Consider the following 26,695-nt stretch of genomic DNA (forward strand, 5'->3'; position numbering starts at 1 on the left):
GGTTGCCAGGGAGGAGGCTCGGGCTCCGGCCCCGCACAGCGCCCGCGGCGGGAGGGAAGGAGCGAAGAAGGGAGGCGGGCGGGTGGCGGGGCGCGGCGCGGGTGTCCCGCCGGGACGAGGGGGCGGCGGGAGCGGGGGCACCGGTCCCTACTCACTCTCGTCAGGCAGCTGATCCAGCTCCGCCATCTTGAACGAGCCGCGCCGCTTTTTCAAAGGCTGCCTGGCGCGGGGCATTCTGGGGGAGGAGACGGGGCCGGGCGCGCGGCGGGCGCGCGCGCGGGGCGGGGCCTCCGCCCGCGGGCCGTGAGGGGCAGGAACGGGCTGGGCGGGGAGCGAAGGGAACAGCGCCGTCCCCAGCCCGGCCGGAGCGCAGGAGCAGCGTCGGGGAGGCGGAGTGCACGTTATAGTGCTTCCAGTCTGGTTCTAATTCTCTGCCACTGGCCGGGGCGCCTTCCACTAGACCAGGTTGCTCAGAGCCCCGTCCAAACTGGCTTTGAACGCCTCCAGGGGTGGGCTAGCCAGAGCTGCTCTGGGTAAGCTGTTCCAGTGTCTCATCACGCTCCCAGTAAATACTTTGTTCCTAATATCTAACCTAATTTCCCCCTCTTTCAGCTTGTACCCATTACTCCTTGTCCTATCACTACTACAGTTCCTGACAGAGTCCCTCTCTGGCTTCTTTACAGCTGTACTTCAGACACTGGAATGAGGTCTTCACACAAATTTCTCAGCCTGCTGTCATAGGGTAGGTGCTCCTGTCCTCTTATCCTGTCATGGCCCTCCTCTGGAGTTGCTCCAGCAGCTCCCTGCCCTTCGTATGATGTGGGATGAGGGAATGGGTGACTGGAAGCTCAGGATGGGGGGAAAGGGGCTGGGAGGTGTCACAAAGGGTCACCCCAAAGCAACTGTGCTAGCTTTGAGTCTTTAAACAATCCCATTACATTATATCCATCCTCCTTCAGCGAGTAACTACTTTTTGCTAAACTGTGTCTATTTCCCTTGTCACTTTTCGTGATTGCATTTCCAGCCCCCTTTCCAGGTCATTTTGAAAGATTGTTTAAACAGCCTTCCCTACCCTGAGCCCCCAAAGGGCCTAAGACACTTCAGTCAGAGCTTTCATACTGCACAGCTCCAAAGAAAGCTGCTACAGTAGACAGTTAAAAAGCACTGTAGGCACAAAACTAAAGAAAGTAGTAACAAAACACACCTAAATAGTAATCTGTGGCATTCCAAACACCAACCTCCCCAACCATTAAATCCTGCACAATTTTCCCCTTTTAATAAAACACTTCCACCACCCAAAATGCCTGACACGGACCAGACCTTCCAGGCTCAGTTAAACACCGTGTTAATGACACCAATATTTCTCTGTATTTCAGCTGTGCTCCCCTTGTGCCACGGGCTGTATGGAAATGCTCAGCTAAGACTGGCGACACTGAGACTTCCACAGCTGACAGAAGACACTGATCTCCAGCGAGGTTTTCACTGCTGTGCTTTGTAAACCTTGTCATCAGGTCTGGCTGCAGCGGTGCCCAGAGCCACCCCGGTGCTACAGCTTTCCCTGAGCAAGGGCTCTGCAAGGGAGGAGTGAAAAGTGTTCTACAACACAACCACATTTCGCAACAGTCCCTCAAGAGGGAAAGAGGAATCAAAATCAGTGCCTTTCAGGGTGTCTTTGTAGACTACAGATGAAAAAGGTGAGAGAGATTTTTCCCCTCTCCAAACATCTCCTGCCAATCATCTCACAAATTAATAGGTATGAAGGTAGAATTCCGCTCCCAACAGCACAATGATGATTTTTCCTTTATTTCATTCCAACAGCTGCACTTGGAAAATATTTAACAGAACCCATTACCATTCACTCTTTTGAAAGGGTAACAATTAACACTGTATTATGATTCCTTCCCTGAGCAAGGGCTCTGCAAGGGAGGAGTGAAAAGTGTTCTACAACACAACCACATTTCACAACAGTCCTCAAGAGTGTGAATTTCTACAAGGGAAAAAGAAATCAAAATCAGTGCCTTTCAGGGTGTCTTTGTAGACTACAGATGAAAAAGGTGAGAGAGATTTTTCCCCTCTCCAAACATCTCCTGCCAATCATCTCACAAATTAATAGGTATGAAGGTAGAATTCCGCTCCCAACAGCACAATGATGATTTTTCCTTTATTTCATTCCAACAGCTGCACTTGGAAAATATTTAACAGAACCCATTACCATTCACTCTTTTGAAAGGGTAACAATTAACACTGTATTATGATTCCTGGATTAAGAACCTTTTACATCTTGGCCTTTAATGAATGCTGCAGTATCTCTGTGTTCTGGTTTTTCGTTTGTCCTGTGCTCGCTGTTTCCAAGTCACACAAACCATTTACAATGGCCCAGCCAGGGCCATTGGTCAGCGTGCACACAAACACACAATGTTTTCAGTGCATCCTCTTCCCGTTCTGGCAAATTTGCAGTTTGCACTTGGGTGACGTGGAAATGACACCACTCTTCCGACTGGCAGGGCGACTGAAAACATCCGCCCTCGCTGCCAACAACCTGCCTGAGGTGCTGCTGACTCACCTGCTGGCACAGCTGGGGGAGGTCTCTAAATGGCTGCGCCGCTGCCATTCGCTCTCGCCAGGGTCACGTTAGGCAACTGCTCCTAACGGTGTGTGCTGAAATGCTGCAGAGCACTGCCCCCTCCCATTGCTCCTCAGCTGCTGCAGATGATGGTAAGACATGGGTTACAGCACCTACTGACCAATGCATTCACAGTCCTGTCAGCACACAGCAGGTACTGCTGCGTCCAGGGGACAGCTACGCTGTCATTTTCTCATTCCCCTAGGCAGGCCCTGGCAGTAGGAAGAAAAGCACAGACAGCTGGCAGAAAAGCGTGCTCTTTAGTCACTGAAGCACCTTCTTGTGAAGTCTGAGTCCTGCTGCATTAATCACACACTTTTTAACGAGGGGGTGGAGAAAGCAGTTTTTTCCTCTTTGAGTTCTTGGGAAGCCATTCCTTCTTCTCGCCTTGCCAGTCCCTGTATATCTCACTTCTGTAGAAGTGATCTGCAATGCCCACAACAGGCCCACATGCTAAATTCACACCAGAACAAAATAAAATCATCACAGCAATTCATCTTGGCTGGGACCTACATCTGCATTTCTTCTCAAAGGTGCCACTTCTTCTGCAAAATGACCATTTCTGGAGAGGCAGCCTGGCATTAATTTTAAAGTGAAAGCACACACAAGCTCTTGTTCAGATGCATGTAGTCCACAACAGTGGAAACTATTTTTATGGGTGTAACAGGAGCGTGAGTATAATGGACTAAGTTAGGGGCCTCAACATGTACATAAAAGCAATTCAGGCAAAACACTCTGGGATATAAATTGGCTGCAATAACACTTCAGCAGACGATTACATCATTATGTCCCCAGAATTCAGAGTGAGGTCTGTAACAGTCTCCCAGAAAGCAAGCTGAAGCAGAGACTTCAGTAGTTACAAACACTTCAGGACTCATTTAAGAACAGGAGTACAATTATTTATGGCATTGACAAAGTTTCATGTGTCCAGAGGTCTTTTTCATATAGAAATTATTTGTTTTGGGGTTTCCCCCCCACTTTCCTCTGATTAGAAACTGAAGGAGGGCAGGGGCAGAATATAATTGTTTTATGGCTAAAGTACTAGGATGGGCAACTCGTGCTTTTATTTTTTTTTTCTCAGACATTTTTTTCCTGCATGAACTCAGGCGAGTCACAAAGAATTTACACTGCCTGCCAATCAGTAAGCCTAGGCTGCCTTCCTTCAATTAACTGCACGGACTATCTTAATGTCTGTGAGCCACTGTACAACAGAGCCTGCAGCCATGCTAAATAAAGATAAAATGGTTAAATATTTATAAATTGCTGCTTTTGGTAGTTTTAACATTTAGATCAGAAGACATTCCTCAACATGTCTCCCCTGAAAAAAAGCACAGGATGTCATGGGACCTCATGTCTTGAAAACTTGTTTCTTTCAAGTGCTTTTGACAGAAATGGGACTGCCTGTTCATCCAGCTCTGCTCTGTGCTTGTACTGCCAAAGCAGGGCTTTCAGTGATTGTCACCACGCTGCTCCTGCCAGCCTGGCCCCGGGGAGAGGCTGTTCATCCACTGGGAGAGGCCGTTCATCGGCTGGGAGAGGCCATTCATCCGCTGGGAGAGGCCATTCATCCGCTGGGTCCGGCGGAACCAGCGCTCGCTTCCCAGAGAGAGGATCTGCTCCGCTCCAACAAGCTGGCAGCAGAAGCAGCGCCTGGACTGACATCAGATTTCACTGCAGGACAGTGACAGGGCTCTCCCAGTCTCCACAGGGCACCTGCTGCCTCTTCAGCAAGTCCTGTAGCTTTTCCTGCTGTATTTGTGCACTTGGGGACAGCTTGGGATGTACTTCCTTGTGCTGCAATTATAACTGAGCACTGTGTACACAGCACAAAGCACTCCCTGTGCTACTTGGGTTGGAGCAACAGGGAACTTTCAGCCACCTCTGAGGGAGCATCAAAAGCAGCTGCCCTCAACTCCTGATCCCAAACTGAACTGTAAACTGCTTTTTTAGAGGGGGGAAAATCATCTATCTTATAACTAAATTGAACAAGTTCTCATGTTCTCTTTCAGAGACTGACAAGATCATACTTAAGTGACTTAACCAAAGGGCTTTTTGGAAGCAAAACAATGATTAGCCACTGGTTAAGCCACTTAAGAGGCAGAAGACAGACTACTCTCCTCACTTCCTCTCAGAATCCATTATCAACAATCTCAATCAATTTTTTCTGTTGAGCTGTCCTCAAGCCATACAACTTACCCACTCCTTCTACATTTCCTTCTCTCCCTGAAAGCAGCTTCATTTTTCATCGATCACTCTTCATCCTCTTCTTATTCAGGGGTCCTGGGAAGACCTGCACCATTAGCACCCACTTTGGCTTTAACTCCTTTTACAAAAGGCCCTGGGACACAACAACATTTTAGGAAATAGATCTGCTGTTTCCACATAGGTTACTAAAGACTGAAGCCACCACTGTCAGAATGAGCTTGAACTGTCCCTGTCTTGGGAATTAGCCATCACTTTCCCTAATGCCTCAGAGAAATCAGTAACTTTTGAAGAGAACAATCTGATGTTCTATGGTTAAATGCTCCCATATTGCTCAATGACTAAAAATGAGAAGTAACAAACATCACGAAACATTGAAATTATCAGTTTGTATTGCTGTTTTGAGACAGGCATTTCAAGACCACAGACAGAGTAGCAACAAACCTCACTCCAGGTCCTGATGAACGAAGCTTGAGCCCCAACTCGACTTACAGCTTTGCTAGGACGTGAGTCTACAACAACCAACTTACATCATGTTGAAGGTAGGTATTTAAAGGAGGTTTATTGGGGCTAATACTAAATTCAAACAGCCACAAGCTTATTTTCCATGTTTACCACACCAACTGTTGACAGATGAAGTCTCAGTGGAAAGTCCAAATTTTAATTTCACCGTAACTTCTTGAAACATGACTACAGATTTCAATATTTGGCATTTGATCCTCGAGAGAGATATCACGTTTGAGAACATTCTACCAAATACATTTAAATTATGACTCAAAACCAAAACAATTTGGAAGTTTTGAAACATAAAACTGTTAGTATGAAATTAGCTTTTATTTTTTTTACCTCAAAATAAATGCACCTTTATCATTTAGTCAAGTGAAAACTGAAAAAAGAGTGTCTTAAAGAAGGGGGAACCTTCATAGAGCAAGTACCACAAATGTGCTCAAGTTCCTTCTCCTGCTCTTGCCCAGCTCTGTTTGACTAAGAACACCAGAATAATTTCTTTTTTTCTCTCTTGTCAGTTTGGTCAATTAAAAGAAACACTTAAAGCACCAGAATTAGAAGTGGTATAAAACAAAACCAGGTACTCGTTCTCATCAGAATTCAGGTCCATGTATTGCCACACTTTTTATATAAAAACTTTCACTAAGTGTTGTACTAAATAGGATTTAGTAATTTCTTCTGCAGTTTAGCTCCTGATATCTTGGTAAGAGAAGTCAATGCATAAGCATGTCAGAAGTCAACGCTATAGTGTAACTACAGTATAACTCTAACAGGGCTTCTAAATACTGTTCACCAGAGTGATGTCTTATAGTTGAATTTCAGTTTCAACAGGTACTTCAGATTTACCTGAGCAACATCATACACAATATATCTGGGAAGAATGTTAAGGAATAATTACAGTAGTTGATATTAATGACACAGAAAAACCTCAAAACACAGTGAACTTCACCTTTGAACTTAAGTTATCATTCAAAATGCCTGTGTGATTAACCAATTCTAAGAGCTCAAACCACAAAGCTTTAAATATGACTTTTTCATGAATCTGAAAATGTTTTATACAATAGCTAGGAACAAGCAATTAAGGTCTGTGGAGAACAGTGCAACAGGAATCCTGAGTGACAGGCAGGTGAACTGAGATACAGGGCTGTGGCTCCTGAAAATTATTTTTTGTCAGAGTAACATACATCTCTCTTGATATCTAGGCAGAAGAGTCATACAGCTTAAATGAGAGCTACAGATTCAGACCCAGCATTTACAATTGTAATTGCAGTTCTATTGCTACCTTCCAGCACAGTCATTAATGCCTTCCTAATTTCCCACTAAAAAAACCCAAACAGGAATCACAGAGAAGAGCTCTACAATGATTGTCAGTGTTTGCACATTCTTATTTTTCCAGAGACAGTCCCAGCTCATCTCTTTGTTTCACAATGCTTTAGGCCTCCAACTTACCTCTAATCCCAAAGTGCAAAACAAAATAAATACACATCATGTCATCTCAATGAGTTAATATCAACTGATTATAGCTCATCATCTGACAGATGGTGTATTTAAGAAAACTCAAGATAAAACCAGTATTGCCATGAGTTGTGTTGCCCAGACTCCTCATAGGAGGAAAGCTCACCAAGGCCAAAGGCAGTTTCTGCAAACCCAAAGTTTGCATTACTGGGTTACCTGCTTCACTGGCAGTGAAGAGAGCCAGCTGGACCTTAGACATCACTTATTTGCATTCTTATGACCTCTTGTGGATTTAAAGCACTAATTGATTTGGAGGAACTTCTGCCTGGAAAGAGACTTAATGGCTACATCTCTGCTTGGCATTTGGGACATACCTCAACACTTGCAGAGGTCTGGGGAACTCAAAAGATGTGCTGAGAGAGTGCAAGAGCACAGAGCTGGCTTCCCCACCTCCTCCTGGCCAAGCTGGCATACCACAGCACCACGAGGGAGAAATCAGACTGGAGTGATGAGAAACCACAGGCTGCATTCCCCTCTCCTTGTCCTGGCATATCTCTGGGCATGACACTACAGCAGTTTTGCCTGATCACTCCAAGAACTTTTGTTCCTGTTGGGGAACAGCTATTGGAATGTGTATTGTTTCCTTTTTTTTTGCAGAATGACAATTTAAGTGCAGCAACTGTAAAAATCATCCCCCTTGCAGAAGAGATGGTCTGCAAATACTCCCCAAAGCAGATCTAAATAAAACCAAACAAAACACAGTGAGGCAAGACTCCTAACTGGCCTTAGTGAGGTCCTGCAAATGCAGTGACACTCAAACACCACGTGCAGCCAATGTAACAGCAAAGGATACTCATTATACAGAAGACAGGTATCATTAATTCCTGTGGAGATCCCATTCCCTAAGGGAACCTCTACACCACCAAGGGTGGTCGTGGCTGTGGGATCAGGAGCAGTTTTGCCCAAGCCTAGAAAGAAAAAACAACATTAGTTACAAATCTAGGAAGGAAACACAGACTTTGCACAAAAAGAAAATGATCCAGCCAGCCAAATACTACTTCACATATACTTTCAAATCAAGTGTAGAAGTATCTTCAACAGAACATGAAAAATACTGTTTGTTTATTCAATTCAGCATCACCATATTTATGGCAGTTGTACTCTGCTACATTAAAAATGAGAATTTTAAACTTTCAACTGCTAATTGTCTAATCTATATGATCAAAGCTAAACCAGAACAGATTCATAGCTCTCATATCCTAACTCCATTAATGAAAACATGCACATTGCAGCATTTTCAGACAAGTACAACAAACCAATTCTTATTCTCATTAAAATTTTCAATATAAATCTGATTTAAGAACATAAGAACATAAGTAATATGTATAGAAAAAGGTGCAATATCACTTTTTATTCTCTTTTGGGCAACCTATTTTTTAAGCCTCTCAAAATTAACAGTTTAAGATAAGCCACTCATTACTGAAGATATTTTTCTTCAATCTCCCATATCTTGCTACAGAAGACAGTCATGATTACCATTTCTTTTGCTTGAGTTAGACAGTCAAGTCTCTTCTCTCATCTTCTTTTTCAATATATGACACTTTTTGCAGATAGAAGTGTAATGAGAGCAGTTGTTCCATCTGAACTTTTATTTCTAGCTTTTCCCTTCTGTCCAAGCTTCTAAGCCACTTTGAAAGCTAAACAATGACTCTTCTGATCTATTCATCTCTCTTCTAAAATACCCAGTATTGTTACGATGAAAGCGAGTAAGAAGTTGGGGGAATGTACTTTATATTTTCTCCAGTGTACCATCAAATAGAAGTTTCCTCCTGAACTTCAGCACCTTCAGTCTTAACACTCAGAGTTATTAACTTGCATCTTAAAACACCCCATACACATCCTGATGCAACTGAAGGGCAACATTATGCAACTTCTTAAAGGAAGTACAGCTAAGACGTGACTATAGCTCTCTTAGCTGAGCACCACAACCAAGTCTGCCATCAACTACAGATTACTAATGACAACTACTAATGCTTACCTTTGACACTGTGTTTTCCCTTGGGCAATTTTGTGATGTGGGAAGCATTCTTTAGTTCGTACCTGGACAGCACAAAGAACACACAGAAGAACTTTACATTAGTCTTAAACTATCTTAGTGAAAAAAAAATCACAAATTTTTCAGGCTTTAGTTTATGATGAGTTAATGTAAAGATAATTCTAGTCTTCTGGAACTCAAACTTTCTTTGTCTTGGTTACTAATTTTAATGATGTTAGCATTTTGTACAAGATTCAGCTAGATCTGCAACAATAACTCTTACTTTAAGAAAAAGCAGATCTTGTTTCTGAAGAAAAAACACATGCTTCTTCTTCACACTGAAGAGAAGGCTTGCCATCTTAGCATCACCTTCTATGAGGATGTATTAAGCACATCTGGCAAATACTCTTTGTAAGTTACGTACATATTTCCAAGGGCGACTTCTCCCAGTAGCACTAAACCTATGGGATCAGCTTGAGACGTGTGACAGTAGTTTGCACTCTTGGATACCATGTCTGCAAAATAGATGCCCTTCCCAAACATGTAGCCGGTCTGCAAGAAGGAAATAAATGAATAAGACTGAGGCAATAAAATAACCCAAAGGCAGCACTGAATCCACCTGGCTGGGCTCCCAGAAGAGCAAAGCTGCAACGCAAGCTCTTGTGGACATCAATGCGCAACCCACTTGGGGGCACAATGCTGTCTAAATGGTGGCAGATAACACAGGGCCCTCCCCACACAGAAATTCTCTTCTTTATAGGTTGTCCCTGCCTGTGGCCATCTCTGGGCACAGGGATGCAGGCAGCCAGAGAAGCTATTCCACCCACCACAGGAGCCTCAGGCGGAGCTATCCGCAGACCCTGCGAGAGGATGCCAGCGAAGTTGGTGGTGCGGGAGCCGTGCCACAGCAGCTGGCGGTTGTGGAGCTGCTTGAAGGGCTTGTAACGCTGGCTCTCCCCCTCACGCTCAATCCTGAAGATCTTCAGTTCGCAAGAGGATAGGAGGAAAAGAAGAACCAAGGAAATAAACCATTAACTTCATGCAACTCGTCAGAGGGGAGAAAAAAAAATCATCCGATCTGCAATGTACATTGATCTGCTAAGGAAATTGATCGGGATGGGTTTTAGTGTTTGTCAGGCTAGCAAGAAACAGGTAGCAGCAATCATGCAGTACTTGTTATTGATTACTTCTCCACCTTTTCTTCTGCATTTTCATGAGGCTCTATTTTTCTGAAAAAAATCATTCAATGAACTAAGGCTCAATTTCAGATGATTACTCCTCCGCCTTCTCTCTGAGGCAAATTAAATTAAAATAAAAACACAAAAGCAAAAACACCTCATTAGCTTCATCTTTGCCTAGACTTTTGCTATTCTAATTAAAAGAAAATGTTCTATCAAATCATTTCTTTAACAGAGAAAACTGGGTAAGCTACTCAAAAATATAAGGCAATTGCAAACAAGCAAGTCAACTTAGGAGAGTCCATCTTCCCAAAGATAAACCCCATTATTGCCCAGCTTACATCCACAACTTTGAGGTCATATGCATTGTGTGTAGCAGCATGAGTGTTCTTCACATATTGCTTGATAATCTTGGCTTCTTCTGAATCTTTGTCAACAACCTGCAAAGAAGCAAATGAGAAGTTTCCTCAGCACACAAACTAGGAGCCATCTTGTAACATGACAATATCCACTCCATGCCTGCAACTGCACCCTTTAAACCTCCTCAACCATTTAAGTGGAAATACATTCCTAGCTAGAGAAGATGCACAGACATACAGACAGCCTCATGTCTGAGACAATGCTGGAAATTGAGATTTTCAATTCCACTCAAAGAAGGGTCAGCCAAGAACTGAGGCCAGTCCAACTTTCAACACCGCCAAGAAGAGAACCTCCATGGCCTCTCTGGGCAACCTTTTCCAATGTTTGACCACTGTCAGAGTAAACAAATTTTAAAAACCCAAAACAAACAACATCAACAACAAAAGCTTTTTCTTTTGTTTAAACACAAATTCCTGTATTTCAATTTGTGCCCACTGCCTCTTTCACTGCAAACCACTGAGCAAAGTCTGCCTCTGTCCTCTTTCCTTCTTTCTCCCATCAGGTATTCCTAGATATTGATACAATATCCCTTCAGATTTCTTTTCTTCTGGTCAAAACAGCTCAGCTCTTTCTGCATCTCTCTGAACACATGCTCCAGTTCCTTAACCAACCTCAGTTCCATATATCTGTGCAGTTACAGTTTGGGTGATTTATTTTACTCCAAACTAACAGGACATCAGCTTTTATTCACAGCCACTCACTGCCTTTTATTTCCTTTACCTTAATATCTGTTTTAAGTTTTTCATAGTTGATGTCAATTGGGTCTTTATCTCCATCTTCATTTCCACCTCTGAGAAGGCTGTAAGCAACCTCAATATCCAGCAAGTTGTCCAACATCTGCACTTTAGCCTGAGGAATTGAAACAGGTAAAGTTACGTTACTTAGGCCTTTGACATGCTCAGAATAAGTCTGAGATACCCCAAATTAAAAAAGTGTCTGACAATCACTGGCCACATGGTGCCATCTAATAACACAACACTGTCTTTAAATACATATACAGACCCAAATACATTAAAATATACATACATATATATACATAATGTCTCTATCTTCTAATACCTTATGCATATACTTATTTACACAGACACATGCACATAAACAAACAAACTTCTATTCTGAAGAAAAACAAGTTTAACCTCATGAAAGCATGAGATTAAATTTGTTTTTCTTCAGATTATCTTTTTGCTTGTGAGGTTTTAATGCTTTCTTTAACTGCTTTTATGAGGTTAAGTAAGTGTTGAACCTCACATATTTTCTATGTTAGATGTCTGACATCAAGACTTGTTGCCTGCAAACAACATTTTCCAACATTTGCAAAAAACAGTTTCTAGTCAATACCTGAATGTATTCCAAGTTATTTAGGAGAGGTGGCTTCTTCATCCCAAAGTCATGAGGAATCAGTGTATAGAAGCGGTTGGAGAGGTCCAAAATCTGGGATTCTGAACCACTGTCAGATACTGCCTAGACAAGACAACAAGCACCAAAGAAAATTACTGAGTAAGACTAAGTCTGCATTGCAATAAAAATACACAAGATACTTAGGGACTAATACAGGAACAGCAATGCAAATAGTGCTTATGCTTTAGTCTCACAGGACTCAAAAGAACAATTCTATTTAATTGTCTTGCATGCAGCAAGTCACAGTATTTGCACAGAAATACATGGAATTGTGTATGAGAAAAATTTAATGGGGATTATGTTTCTGGAGGGCAAAATAAAGTCTTCAGGACATTTAAGTGGTGCATATATTTGTCAAGGTTCTGGTCTATTCTAGCAATTGAAGAATTCCTGTATCTATGCTTTGCCAAGGAGCCTGTGACAAAAAAACATCGTTTATGCTGGTACATTTTTGCAATCTGTAAAGGCAATACTACGTAGTGATTCTGGAATGGTTCAGATCACAATGTGTAAATACAGCAACGTTATCAAACTAGACCCTTTCCTGTGTCAACTCAACCTTTATTCTCATCCTCTGACGAACTTCTCTGGGGTAGAAACACCAGCTCACTACTAGATCAAGGCACCAGCTTCATTTGCTCAGCTGCCATTTATGTTTGGCACAGCCTAAAGTTTGTGCTACAAAAATGCTGAAGACGCAAGTACTGCCCACATGGGTACAACAGTGAAGAGAATTAACTGGTTACCTATGGAAGCCACATCCTCTTCCCCAGAGAGAAAGAAAGCACAGCTCAGCATTCACCCCACTGAGCCCAGAACAACTTCTGAATTCTTTTTTTGCTCTAACATGTCTTTTATGCTCACCTGCTGAACCTCATTCAGGATGGAGTACGCACTCTGGATCTGTCGCTTGCTCAGTTTTCCCAACGGCATCTTCTGCAAGTCAATCTGATAAAGATATAAGTATTAAACCCAACTTTCACTACATTTAAACCACTGCAGCATTCCTTCTCTGGTTTCTAGAGAACTAATTTCTCCATGCTAATAGGATTTACCAACAAAGAATGGAAACATTTTAGACTCTGAGGATTGAGGAATTATGTCAGAAGGACACACCATTGAAAGGACATCCTATAACCAAAGGAATACTGCAATAGGAAGCTAAGCACACATGCTAGGGCAACACAAAAATGTTATTAATTAAGATATTAATAATCTGGCATGAAGTTTAATATTAACCTGGTGTCAGATGCATTTCTTAATCCATTAAGTAACCATACACTTAAGGCTGGCAAAGAAGCAAACTGAATTAAGTAATTCTTGTTCATAAGACCATCTGTGTCTAGATACAATCCAGACACCCTCTTCCAACTTTACCCTACAATTATCAAGGATCAAATGCAAAGATGATAGGAGGTGCTTCATATTCACGAAAAACGAGCCAAAACCCTTCAACTAAGTTAAAAGCAATGTCTTAGTTGCCTGCATTTATCCACTGATTTAATTTAATATTGGTTTTCTTTGTGTATTGATGGATCTTGGGAGAGTATGGAAAATGCTACATTGTTAAAGGACCACCTGAATGCAAAATATCAAGCCCACTGAAGTCTTTTAGAAAGATCATACATACACCTCTAGACTCTTGACAGTACTTACCATACACTCTGCAGGCTAAACTAGTTTTTACTGAAGTTGATGGATTTAAGGTTTAGCTCATGGACAGAAGATTCTATGAAACTGTCTGCCTAAGTCCCACATTATTTATCCACTATGGAGCTAGGAAATCCAACTGTATGCAAATCTTCTCTGCAAGATGAACCCACAAGGCTCTTCCAAACCATAGAGACCAGGGTGAAAGCGCTGAAGTGATTTTGTATGGAGACTGCATGCCCTGTACTGGGCTTAGGAGAACTTCCACCTTCAGTGACAGCTAAGTGTAGATAAAGCCAGATACCAAGAAAAGCCAAGAAGGGCTGCAAGAGGGAAGACAGGCTTCAAAACTGATCATGTCTTGGGGACATGAGAGGCACAAAGACAATACTAATAATCTAATGAAAACCAATCTGCAATAGATTTGTAGCTCCCAAACTTTTGGGGCCAATACTCTCTTGCTGAGTGCCACCTGTACCAACCTGCATGATGTCATTATCAGCTGAAAAATCATGCAGGCCATGCAAAAGTAAAATAGGCCACTTAACCTGGATGTGCAGATTAGCTGCAGACATCTATCCTAAGAATAACTTATATAAACACAAAGAATCACTAACACACAAACACTAACACCTACAAAATAAAACATCCCCCAGGCATGTGATTTAGGAGCACAATTCCAACAGAGCCCACAGACAGCCAAATGGCTGGAATTTGCGTCTCCTATGACCCATGGGAGGTAGACAGAATCCTGCAGAGCTACACTCTGGGGTAAAGCTAAACTGCATCCAAGACTTGATCACTAGATGTGCCAAAAGAGCACAGCAGCCAATGGGCTGGGCCTAAAACAGCACTGAAATGACCACTAGGTGCACTGAGTGCAATGGGAAGAATTAGCTCCACATCAGAGATGTGTGCACCAGGATTGTCACAAGACACAAGGGAGATGTTTGTCTTACACCCAGGCAAGGCAGGACACAGCACTAGAGTCAACTCAGTCCTCCAACAAGCCACTTCATGTAAAGCAATGACAAATATTTGACAAAGATGGTAATAAACTCCTGTATGCTTGGTGAGGTGAAATTCTTGAAAGCTAAGATAGAAGCAGGAGGATAAATGCATCAGATAAATCTATTGTCATGCAATGGAAAGACCAAGAATTTGCTACACTGTTGGCAAAGCAAGAGGTGTCTGGATGGACTAAGCAGTTGTTTCTGGAAGAAACATAGAAACCTCTAACCAGGAAAAATATTATTTCCTCTAACAGAAAGCAGCTGTTCAGCAGCATCAGTACAGGAGGATAACTCTAATAGGAAGGCTGGCCAATCTGGAGTCTCAGCTCTGCTGCAGATCTGCAGATGATGTGAATTAACATACTTGCAAGAGAGTTCTACAAAACCAAATGACATGAGATGTTGATCAGTTCAGAGCCTTTAGCCAATTACAATTACAAAAAATTATTCATTTTACAAGACTTTGATGTAAAGTACCACTGGAGATATAGGAGAACATAATTAACCCAAGGTACTACAAAATGTTGGGCAAGGCATCTGAAAGCTTTCAGGTGAGCAGCAGAAAATGGTACAAAGCTTGTTCTGAAAGGTAGGCACTCCAAATAATGACACAGAGGGCAAAGAACAGCTGCTTAAATGTCAAGTCTTAGGCAGGATAACTAAGCTGGCTGAAGAAAACTGAAATTTGTTATTTAGAATTAGTTCAAATGACTGCATTAAAACAAACAGCAAGATCTCTGCACACCAGTAAAACAGGGCAAGGAGAGACGTATCATGCTACCAAACCACTCTCTGAAAGCTTGCCAGAAGGATGGATCAAGAAGTATGGAGGAAAGAAGAATGGATGAAAATAAGAGTTTTATTAGAACAAATGAGAAATACAATCAAAACAATCCCAAGTCCACCCAGTGAAGAAGAGGATCTGGACTCTGACAAGACACTTCCATTAGTGTACGTATCAACTGGCAGCATTTCTCTGGTCTGAAGTGCATCTTATTTTCTACCTAAAATCCATGGTACTCCAGCCCCAAATGTGGTTCCCTACTTAGAAGAAAAGGATGTCACCAGTGTCACATGAGCAGCACACTGGTTATCTGTGTATACTTTAAGAGCATTCAGCAAACAGCAGTCACTATGCAGGTGTGACTGGGAAAAACCATGAACAAATAAAACAACAGAATGATTACTGCTCCCAGGACTGGCAGACAATTCTCTCCTAGGCTTGTTAAACTGAAGACATTGATAGACAAAAAATGCACCTGTGTTTTAAGAACTGCATGTATCATAATTAAGTTACAACCTCCAGAGCTTGGCAAATTCCAGTTGGACTCTTGCCTTTATTTTAAGACAGATCTAAAACTCACACTTGGCTTTTGGGAAGTATGAAGCACTCTGGATTGCAAAGAGCTTGCTTCTGTTTGTGCAAACATGATGGTAGGTTAGGGAGAAACATGAATGTGTGTAATCACCTCAAATTCCACCATTGCTTTCTTCATGCTCTCCACATCAAAGATCATCTTAATAAGATCCTGGATTGGCTTAGCAAGTTTTGATTTTGTCCCAGCACCTACTGTCAGTTTCCTGACAGCTTCTTCATCCTGGAAGGTAAAAATAGTATCAGAATTAGCAAAATCACAAAGGATTAAAAAGTTACAGGCTGGCTGCCATGGCAACATCTCAAAACCAATTTAGAGTGTGCATACTATGACTAGCCTGAAGTTCATGGGGAGCGTGGGACATTGCTCTGACATTCTGGAACAAAACGGTCTTAAAAAAACACCTATTCAGTAATTTGGCAGATACTATTTCAAGAGATGGCACTGTAAAAAATAAGCAGAAAGTAGAATTAAGGGACTAGGAATTCTCTTTGCATTGCTGCTTCACTTCAAGCAAGTATTAATTACTTTTTCTGCAAGCTTTCTGCTGCATAGACTTCCACATGAAAAAAATGACTGTTTACTTTGCTGCTTTTATGACAAAACAGATGTAATAACTAGTTTTACCAAGTTTTTGTAATAAAAACTGCCATAGATGTGCACAGGAATCATCAATTAGCCATCATACCATCTTGATGCCTTCATGGAGAGAGCATTACACGAATAAATCATCAGCCAGGTGCTTTGAGTAACACTGTACATTACACTGAGACAGACACTTTGCCACTGCAATATTCAAATTTCCAGAATTAAAGCCAAGCTTCGAGTGCTTTGCACTGGAAGATAACGTCCATTAATTTGGCCATGGAAAAACACAATGTCTTGAAAATATGTGCTCTGGCAACTTTATAGCATTCAACTATTTAGTCTGAAAATAGTTCAGGTAACAGGTATGCCCTTAAATAAACACACAAACCCCCACTGGAAAGAAGGAAGAGAATTCTTATTTATCTTAGCTGTCTAAAAAGCCAAATCTTCCTGGCAGTGAATAATTTCTTTCTCAGCCTGCTCAGTATGTGCACTAAGTGGAATACTGCATTGGAGTTACTACAGCATTTGGGAGGATTTTGGAGGCAGCAGACAGATGAAAAGCATCTATTTTAGAATTTTAAAAAATCGAGTTTTCAGACAGGATGTATGTGAACTGACTCCTGGATTAAGTGCAAATTAATATCCTTAAAGTTACAGAGTAAACAGGAACAAGCATTCAAGGGATTTGATAACAGAAAACTCTAGTCTCCCAACAGTTCTATCTTAATGGATGGTACTCCTTGATCTACAGCTTTCCCCTGTAGCAGAGAGAAGATGCAACAGCTGCATTTTAATTCCCCTGGTTTGTTAAGTGCAAGTGACCCAAGAGCAAGCACAGAACAGAACAGTGACACAGGGAACCTCAGCAATGCTCCACCTGGGACAGGGGCTTTTCAGGGTTACCTGTCCATAATCTATTTCCAGTGGGTAGAACTTTTTGGGATATTTAGTGAAGTTCTTTGAATGCCAAGAATTGCCAGTTTTCTCTTCATACAAATTCAGGAAATGTTCAATGGCATCTTCTTTTGATGGCATCTGCTCCAGCTTGTTACTGCCGATCACAGTGCCCACACGGCCCCAGGATCGGAACACCCAGTACCTGGAGAAATGCAATGGGACAAAAGAACAGGCATCAGCCACTCCAGTGCTATTTGCAGACCACTAACTTTATGAAACACATTCTCCATCAGAGAGAGCGTGAAAAGAATTTCTACAATTTTTTCATTGTGGGAAATCAACAGAGGAATGTATGTCCAGGAACTGGTGTAAAAAATGCCCAGTGTTAACACACCAGAACCACAACCCTGAGGATAAATGGGTGCACAGCAGGAAAAGAGAGGCTAACATCTCTTCAATCTTCATGTTTTACAAATACAAATCTTCAGACTATTGGGGTCATGTATTTGAAAAACAAAGACAAAGCATCTTTAAGCCCCAGGCCCCAGAGTTCAGTATTTTAGAAAAACCAGAAGTAAATCAAATATTTGTTTGTACTGCTGACAGCACCTTAGGTGAGCTTCTGTAGTATTTATGGGGATACAATCAATCAACCTTTCCAACATGTCAGGTATGAAATGCAAGCACTGAAATCCCTCCACATACTGAATCCCAGACTTGATACAACCTCACACAAATGAGGAACAAAAGCTTATTAAAAACACGGTAAAGTGCAATAAATCTGGAGCTGAACCACAGTTGTTGCAACCCTGGATTTCTGTTTACATAAACACTTATGTGTTTGGCAGGGGCAGTTTTATTTTAAAGAACCTTCTCAATCTCTTAATCTAATCAGCAATGCAACCACTGAACAGCTCTGCCATGCACCCAATGAGACTGGAAAGCCAAACACATGATCAGCTCCTATTGCATGACTATTTCATGCATTTTGTTATACTTCAGGGCACACAATTCAGGCTAACACTGTAGTAGAACAGCCAAAATCTGGTTTTGTTTCCCAAAGTGACAGCTCTGTGATCAGAACACAAAATTAAGTTAGAGAAAATGGGGAAAAAAACCCACCTCATGTTTTGTCAACACCCACAAGGAATGTCTCCATGCAGAGCAGAGATTTCTCCATGTGCAGCTTGTTTGGTAGGTTTGGAAGAGTTCTTTTAGTTTTGGTTTTTTTTTTTTTCATTTGTGTTGTAGTGGTTTTTTCCTTCAAGTAACTATACCAATCTGTTATCTCCTCAAAGACATTTTATAAACACTTGGCTTTTGGAGTGTCAAAAATCCAGTAATTATTAGAAAAAAGTGAACTGAAGTATTTAAAGGGAAAACTAAACTCACCTGTTCTCTCTGTCATCCTCTAGCAGCTGCAGCTTATAATAGGAATTTGTTCCTTTCACAATATCTACTAGTCCCAGGGTTGCACTGAAAATTTTGCCACCTTTTTCAAAGACATGAGCAGAATCCTCCAAACCTGCAGAGAAGAAAAAATTAGAACACAGAGGAGGAGGTTACTGTTTTAACTCTCCTTCCTGCATTTGCACTCATCCAAATGTTTCCTGCAGCAGTGTGATTTAACAGAAATACTGCAAAAAACAGTGACCATACAGCTCATTCAAAACTACTTAGAGCATAATGAACTAATTAATGAATTGTGAGCATACACCTTTAGATAAACCCAGGATCACAGCACCCAGAATCTGGAGAAACTAGAGTTATATCTAGTATCTAGTTATCCTATCTACATAGGATAGTATCCTACTGGTATCTAGTTATCCTGTCTTTTTATCCTCTAGTTAGTATCCTAACTAGAGGCAAAAAACCATTAACCTTTGATAGAGGATGACCTAAAATCTAGGATCTAATACTGTGTGAGCAGCTGAAGGAATCCTCAGGAGAAATGCAGCTCTGCAGGTGTCACATCAGCAAATGGACTGAAAACCAAAAGCTGGCCTTGGATGCAGTACAAATTGTCAGAACATCCATGCACCACAGGTTTGGAGAGTGGCATTAGTAGATGCTTGTGCCAAACCTGTGTCCTCTGCTGGATGGGCTTTACTCACTCCAGTGACAGGAGATCCTAAAGCTGAACAAGGTGCACACCTTAGTTTAAGTGGTCCTGAAGAAAGCTGCACTAGAAAATCCTGGAATATTCAGCCTTGGATGTCAATCAATAGGCTTCCTTTGATAGCAATGTTAAAGGTTTAAAAATTCATGCTCCTTTATGGAACCCTCATCCTTTCACAGAAAAACCCTTTTGCAAACCATCATGCATTCTGAATGAAGACTGTGGCTGGTGCAGGCACAGGCACTGTTATCACTCACCAGAATCAGGATCTACTGCTGCTCCACCCTTCACTGTTAACTTCATTTTCTTTTCAGACTTGCTAGGTCCTGCAGTGAAAGACAGTTAATTTTTTTCTTAGGTGAGCAACACAGTTTGACTCGAATCCACCTTAAAATTCTCAATTTGCATAATTATCACCCTAAGGTGACGCAGATTCCCAGTATATGAGCACACCAACTTCAGGGGCTTTTTTTTAACCTAGCTCTAGCAACCAAGTCACAGCCCCCAACCCACCAACTAAATGAGAAATTACATTTCCCCAGATTCTATCTATCTATTCTTTTCTTCTCCTGGCCCCAAGGGGTGGACCATGTAATTTTTTTACCTGCACTGAAAATAAACACAACCATAAATGTGGAAGTGGGATTTAAAAACCTCACAGGGCATGGGGAGTGTTTGGATTCTCTGGGGATGTTATTGTGGTGAGACAGTCTGGCAATAACACACCCTACTGTATGACAGAAACCTCCACTTGGAGGACACAAAGAACAGGTTCTGAAGAGAAGTGAGCAACTGTGATGGTTTTGTTCACCATCCAGTGTTAATAATGCAAGCTCTCTATGGCATTGGTGAGCAATGTCATTAATATTTTTATACTGCTACAAAAATATTATGTTCTAAATCAAGTAGTGTAGAGACTCAGTGCTCTGGACCTCAATATTTTCTCACTTGCCAACACTCCCTGAGTAGTGTGTGCCATTCTGGTGTCCTAGGACCTCCTTGGAGCGGCAACACTAACCCAAACTGGCAGCGAAGCTGATGTTTTGTGAGGAAGAGACTGGATTGATGGTAGGGAGCCTGGGAAAACCAAAGTAGGGGAAACGAGAGCCAGCTCAGGAGACAGTTTCATGTTTACTTAAAGCTCGTCTTGCTCTGAAGTCCATTATATAAACTTATGAGAAAAAAAAAGGCAGAAAATTCAAGGAAAGGGTAAGGACAGACCATACCCAGGTTAGCTTTGTGCATGCACAGTACTGAACAGGCCTGCGCAGAAACAACTGCTTTGTTCCTCACCTTGTTCTTCCTTGACCTTCCCAGCACTCTTTGTACTTGGGGGCTTGCTGCTCTTCCCATCCACAGCCATTTCCTCGTGCTCCATTTTCACCTCTGCACCCCAAGGTGAAAGGGCATGGAGAGAGACAATCTCCTGGAAATCCTTGCTGGAAGATTTCACATCCTGAAGAAATGCCTCTGAGACCACACGGACTTTGGCCTCCTTCACTTCTTCCATCTTCTTGCTCATTTTCTCCACATCCTCTGCAGAGACAGGATAGGAAGAGGAGAAAAAAATGCATCCATGAGGTTTTAGACTTCAGCCTCTCCCTCTGGCCATGATTCAGGGCTCTGTAACACTTTGTGAAAACACAATTCCACTATGTTTTAAATTCATCATGTTCTTTGGAGAGCCAAGTTCCTCCTTGGTTCAAAGATCCCAAGCTTGGGCTAGAGCAGGAACACTCCTGTTCTACCTGGCTGGTCCAGTTCTCCCTTTCCCAGATCTCAGCTGGAGCTGGACGCTCTGATGGATGGGAGCAGATCTCTCACCCCAGCTTTCAGTTTGCACAGCTCCAACACAGAGCAAGAGCAGACTCTAAGCTGCCAGCAGAGCAAACAAGTGCCCTCAGGCACCCACTGCCAGCTCTGGGGATTCTCCAAGGCAAGCATGGACACAGCCCTCAGCACCCCTCATCCCAACAAAGATGGCTTGCACACCACCATGGTCTGCACACAAACCCCAGCTGCCACCGACCCACGAGAGCATTAAGGCACAGCCTGCCAGGTTAACTTGCTGGGTAAGCAAAACTCAAACAGCACACATCTGTCTACTCTTCCAAGCACACTCAGGCCATGTGTGCACACAAAACACTCCCCCTAATCCAAACACTGATCCCCAGACAGCTCTGAGGACAAGTGTCCTCTGTAATCTGCTCAGCTCTGTCACCACTGCTACCAGTAACCACAGCATGGCTGCTCACTCTGGGTGCTGATGCACAGGGTGGCCTTGTTAGCTGTTGTGGTCATCTTTCCTCCCAGGTCCTCCACAATGCTTTTCACCTCCTCCTTGTTCTTTGACAGCTTCCCAACAACCAGGATCTTCATGTTGGTCAGTGGTTTGTCTAAAGGTTTGGAAATGACATGTTAGCCACAGGCACAGAGTCCCTGGACAAACAGCAAGCACAAAGCATCCCCCCCTCTCTGTACAATCAGCTCAGCTGGCAGGGAGATGAGGGCCAAGCAGGTCTGACCTGTGCCAAACAATCAGGAGGGAGTTCCCCTTCACAGAGGAAAGGGAACAAAGCTCAGCAGCTGCAAACAAACAGAAGGGATGGAAGACAGGGAAATGGTATGTAGGCATATTTGCCCTTTTCTTGGTTTGTTTTGTTAAGTAAAAAGAATCAGTCTTCTTTCAGCACTGTGCTACTAGGGACTGTGCTCTGCTTCCCTTTTCTTTTGATGCCTAGATAGCAAGGGAGAAATTCACTGTCACATGAAAGCTCCTGCCTTTTCAAAAGGAAATCTTTTTTGAGGGGCTGCAGAGAGAATTCTCTCTCAAGCAACACTGTTCCAATCTTGATCTTACAGGAAGTACGAGGTTCTACCATGCAAACCCCATAAGCAGCCAGGAGCAAACTGGTAACCATCGTGTTAACATTGCAATTCAGGCTGGTCCAGGACATGGCAAGTGCCTAAGAGCCTATCTGCACTGCTGTAAGATAAATGCTATCAACTCTAATTGACCAGCTGAGGGTTGTGCTTCCTATTCTCCCCTCAACTCAGATTAGCTTGGTTGTTAGCAAACAAAGCAACCTGGCTTTAAATCTGGTCAACCTTTTGAGTTTATTTTCAGGGGACACTGGGGCTGGAATCAATTTGCTCACCAGAAACAAGACCTGGGTTACTTTGTCTTCATTGCTAAAATAACATGATCTGGCTGAAGTTAACTGTGCAGAATTACTCCCACCTTTTTAACCAAGTTACAATAACACCCTGCACCCAAAATTAAGGCCAGAACTAGAAAGGCTGAATAAGAAAGAAGTCAGCATAGTACTTAACAGACAGGCTTTATCACCAAAGCATGCAACTCATTCCAGCAACCTACAGGGAGTTTCTTAAGTCCAACCTTTTGCCAGTTGGAGACAGCACATCTATTTTGCATAAGGGGAGTCAGTGATCAGTAAAGCCAAATCTCAGTAGATTATTTAGAAACAAAACAAACCCCTGAAAAACCCTCTTGCCCTCAAAACCTAAATGTAGATGGAATATTTGGCATTATGGACATCCCCGGATGGTCCCTAAGAAACCAAGTGAAGTGGCATTTTGAAGCAGGTCTCCCCTGGGACACAATTTGCAACATCAGCCGTTGCATTTCTCACTGCATATACATAATTTCCTACAATCAAGAAACACTCAAAATCACCTGTGAGTAAACAACAGAACCTCAAGCCCATGACCCCAGACAACCCAGGGCCTACCTGTGCTGGGAAGATGAAGCACATGAGACACTTTTTTAATCAGGAGAGCTCTGCCTGCTCCAGAGCAGGAGAACAGTGGGACTGTTCAGGGTGGCGTGTTTGTCTGGCTGGGAATGCCAGCCTGAACATCATCCTGAGCTCCACCCATCCATGCCCAGCCAGACACTTACCTCTGGGTGCAGACACAGTCTCTGACAAAGGAGCAGATGCAGAGGGAGGAGGTGCTGAGTTCACAGGTGCAGCATCTGGAGGGAACACCCTGTCCTGCTTCTTACACTTAAATTTCTTCAGGTAGGGAATTTCCCGGAACTCCTGTGGGATGGAAGCATAAACAATTTAAAACCAACAAATATTATTATAGGATGTAAAGGACAAATGGAACACTAGCTAGGTGTTGGCATTTATTGCACATCTTGGAAATTATTTTGATTCACACTAAGGTGGACAAAACCCCACTTTACTGACTGAGAAAACAAAGCTGGAAGAGGGTAAATGATGAGTTTCAAATCATATCAACAACATCACTTTCAATTTAATAATACTGGAAAAATATGATTTATTTATGCATTAGCTGCCTGCTCCTGGAGGGATGTGGCTGCGACAGGACTCGCCGCTGTCACAGCTGCTCAGTGCTGCAGCACACTCTGCTCTCTGGCATCCTGCACTGACTGCTGCTTGTTCAATCAGCTCAGAAATGTGCTTCAGAACATCAAAGATGCAGTAAACACTCACCTTTGGGATCACCCAGTCTTTCCTGTTGGGAGTCTGTGTTTTAGCCACGCACTTGGTCCAGGCAGTGATGTCCCCTGAACAGTAATAAGCATCACTCTTGAACACAAACTGCCCCTTGCACTGCTCGCAGGGCAGCAGGGCTCCAAAGGCCATCCCATCTGCTACTCTGTCCAAGATCTACAGCAACAAAGAACACAGAGCAGGTCATGGCAGAAGGAGGCTGGAAGCACACACACACTGTGTTGCCCTGGGCTGCACAAGAACACGACTGCCAGGCTGCTGGCACAGACATTTCCAGCACGTCACACACACCCTGAACATAAACCAAGGCTCTCAGCTGCACTGATGGATATATGATGCCTCAGAGGCATGGCACAAGGCTCCCCCTGCTCACACCCCTGGCTCAGGCTCTCCTCTCCAGGAAGAGGGAGGTGATTCTCCCCCTCTGCTCTGCTCTCAAGAGACCCCACTTGAAGAGCTGCATTCAGATCTGGGGCTCCCACCAGAGCAAGGGCACAGACCTGCAGAAGTGATGCCAAGGAGGGCCAAAAAAATGACCAGAGTGTTTGAGTATCTCTCCTGTGAAGACAAACTGAGACATGGGATTGTGCTGCCTGGAGAAAAGTCTCCAGGTTTCCTTGTAAGACCTTCCAGAACCTAAACAGGGTCTACAAGAGAGCAGTGAGGCACTTTACAAGGCCATGTGTGCAGGACAATGGCTTTAAACTGAAAGAAGGTATGTTTAGATTGGATATTAGGAATAAATTCTTCACTCTGAGGGTAGTGAGGCACTGGAACGGGTTGCCCAGAGGAGCTGTGGATTCTCCATCCGTAGAAGTGTTCAAGACTGGGTTGGATGGGGCTTTGAGCAACCTGATCTAGGGGGGTGGCATCCCTGCCCATGGCAGGGGAGTTGGAAAGAGATGATCTTTAGAGTCCCTTCCAATCCAACTCATTCTATAATCCTGTGGTTCAAAACAAACCTACCACACAGCACCTGAGCAGGCTGCCATGCCAAAACAGCCAGGGAGAAGACAAGCTACTGCATCTGAGCCCATGAGGAGGTTGGTGGGAATGTAGGCTCAGGCAAATCCAGGTTTTCCTGCCTAAGAGTATTCCATGACCATTTTGAGTCTAGACACTTCCCACATGCCAGCCCACACTCCTTATAAAGAGTCTTGATAAATACAAATACTTAAAGCAGTATGTGGCTCTGAAAGAGAGCAGGCTTTCACAAATTACATAGACCAAAATGGACTGGTTTTAGAAAAGAAACTGGGAAAGAATTTGTACAATTTTTCCTTCATTTTGCATAATGTAACAGTTGAGGGTGGCGATGTGAACTGCCTTAACTAACCTGCTCATAATGAGCCAGCACCAACAAAAAAAAAACAAAAAAAACACAGACCACTTTGAGTATAGCAGAATAAAGACACTACACCAGGACAAAGATGCCAAATTCAGCATCACTCACCACCACAACACCCTTCACAAGCAAGTGTAACAGCAATACCAGAGTCCTGGGACAGAAGGACTGGGCTTTGCACCAAATTTCTTTCCTAAGTGTTAGGTTAGGAACATTCTTCAGACTTGTGGACCTTGCAGCAATATTGGGTCAGGTCAGCTTCACCAATTCCAAGACCCACCCCCCCCACCAGAGCAACTACAGCCAAACTCACGGCATTCTCCCCTGAGGGGACCTCCTGCTTGTTGGCAATCAGCAGCTCCTTCAGGTCATTGGTGGAGCAGACCTTCCTCAGCTCATCCTTGATGCCCCAGATCAGCTCTGTCTGCTCCTGTTGACAAAACCCAGCAGCTTAGAAAGCAATCGACTGAAGTAGCCAAGAACACTCCTCAAACTGCAGTATGGGCACAAGGTTTTAGCAAGTCCATGTTATCTTATGCACAGATTGTGAGATTAAGAGCTTCAAGAACCAGTAACTTTACCAAAAGGGAGTCACACCTTCTACCAAACACCTAAAACAGACCCTTAAAATCACATCCTCCAAATGTCAGTGCCCTTACTTAGAAAGTCTCAACATTCTTTGCAAATTTCACCTACCTAGCTGACACTGAGAACAGCAGGGATGCAGGTGCATTTGAGCCTTCCAGGAAAAAAAAAAAATCACAAATGCTAATTGCCACTGTTCTTTTTTTAAGATAACTAAGCATTAGAGGAATTTCCACCAGATCAGACACTTGCAGCAGCGTGGAGGAGCATGCATATTCTTTTGGGATTTTCTACAGAACCTGGAAGGGTTGGGAAGCAAAGAAGCATCCTGAAACATCTCAAATAGTTTCTGAATGTTATCCACTGGCTACAGTGAAAAATGTAGTCTGCTCTGGAAGAAGTGGTTCACTGGGTTAAATGGCATAATTTTCAGTGTCAATGATCATACTTAATGAAATGCTGTTAAAAAAAGTGAACCCAAACTTAACCCTGATCCACAAAGTGCCTCCATTTGTCCTAAACATCTGCACTGCAGCAGCAAAACCTTAAAAACATCTTTTTTGAAAGTTATGGTGCTGCCACACAGCAAAAAAAGGAAACTTTTGCACAAAGCCAGAGCCAGCATTTTTCTACAGCTCCATTAAGACCTCAGTTACAACAATGACAGATTGTTAGTTTTTTACCTTGAGAACTTTTAATAAATAAAAAATTCCTGAAGCTCTACTGGGGATTCTTCCCACAATATTCTAAGAAGTGTCAGGTAGAAAGCTGTGATCTCTCACAATTTGTACCCACG

The 26,695-nt window shown here is 42.9% G+C and overlaps 2 protein-coding genes and 2 long non-coding RNA genes across 5 annotated transcripts in view; 2 read left to right on the top strand and 2 right to left on the bottom strand.

Moving 5' to 3' along the window:
- LIN9 (lin-9 DREAM MuvB core complex component) overlaps positions 1 to 234 on the bottom strand; it is a 39,235-nt gene extending 39,001 nt beyond the window's left edge. The window contains exon 1 of the mRNA XM_041474132.1: positions 156 to 234. Within this exon, the coding sequence (XP_041330066.1) occupies positions 156 to 234 (79 nt within the window). The remainder of the gene's footprint in view (positions 1 to 155) is intronic.
- A 67-nt stretch (positions 235 to 301) lies between these two features.
- LOC121357028 overlaps positions 302 to 26,695 on the top strand; it is a 31,987-nt gene continuing 5,593 nt past the window's right edge. Inside the window, exons 1-5 of one of the 2 annotated variants that reach the window (XR_005955664.1) lie at positions 302 to 533; positions 684 to 742; positions 1,377 to 1,694; positions 5,236 to 5,367; positions 9,583 to 9,711. This is a non-coding gene — a long non-coding RNA (uncharacterized LOC121357028). Of the gene's footprint in view, positions 534 to 683; positions 743 to 1,376; positions 1,695 to 5,235; positions 5,368 to 9,582; positions 9,712 to 26,695 lie in introns of those variants that run through there. The other variant, XR_005955665.1, reaches the window with a different exon arrangement.
- On the top strand, positions 1,928 to 2,314 carry LOC121357030. Its single transcript, XR_005955666.1, has 2 exons — positions 1,928 to 2,054; positions 2,179 to 2,314. It is a non-coding gene; the product is annotated as an uncharacterized LOC121357030 (long non-coding RNA).
- Positions 5,371 to 26,695, bottom strand: part of PARP1 (poly(ADP-ribose) polymerase 1) — a 32,840-nt gene continuing 11,515 nt past the window's right edge. The window contains exons 6-23 of the mRNA XM_041473951.1: positions 25,628 to 25,744; positions 23,949 to 24,125; positions 23,387 to 23,528; positions 21,720 to 21,860; positions 20,758 to 21,000; positions 19,722 to 19,790; positions 18,738 to 18,870; positions 17,352 to 17,547; positions 15,951 to 16,079; positions 12,683 to 12,766; positions 11,759 to 11,881; positions 11,141 to 11,269; positions 10,342 to 10,440; positions 9,650 to 9,802; positions 9,247 to 9,374; positions 8,826 to 8,887; positions 7,641 to 7,755; positions 5,371 to 6,203 (exon numbers count right to left, since the gene is read on the bottom strand). Coding sequence (XP_041329885.1) covers positions 6,122 to 6,203; positions 7,641 to 7,755; positions 8,826 to 8,887; positions 9,247 to 9,374; positions 9,650 to 9,802; positions 10,342 to 10,440; positions 11,141 to 11,269; positions 11,759 to 11,881; positions 12,683 to 12,766; positions 15,951 to 16,079; positions 17,352 to 17,547; positions 18,738 to 18,870; positions 19,722 to 19,790; positions 20,758 to 21,000; positions 21,720 to 21,860; positions 23,387 to 23,528; positions 23,949 to 24,125; positions 25,628 to 25,744 — 2,322 coding nt within the window. The 3' untranslated portion in view covers positions 5,371 to 6,121. The remainder of the gene's footprint in view (positions 6,204 to 7,640; positions 7,756 to 8,825; positions 8,888 to 9,246; positions 9,375 to 9,649; positions 9,803 to 10,341; positions 10,441 to 11,140; positions 11,270 to 11,758; positions 11,882 to 12,682; positions 12,767 to 15,950; positions 16,080 to 17,351; positions 17,548 to 18,737; positions 18,871 to 19,721; positions 19,791 to 20,757; positions 21,001 to 21,719; positions 21,861 to 23,386; positions 23,529 to 23,948; positions 24,126 to 25,627; positions 25,745 to 26,695) is intronic.

The sequence above is a fragment of the Pyrgilauda ruficollis genome, unplaced genomic scaffold, assembly GCF_017590135.1.
Source record: "Pyrgilauda ruficollis isolate IOZ18807 unplaced genomic scaffold, ASM1759013v1 scaffold31, whole genome shotgun sequence".
NCBI classification, from domain to species: domain Eukaryota; kingdom Metazoa; phylum Chordata; class Aves; order Passeriformes; family Passeridae; genus Pyrgilauda; species Pyrgilauda ruficollis.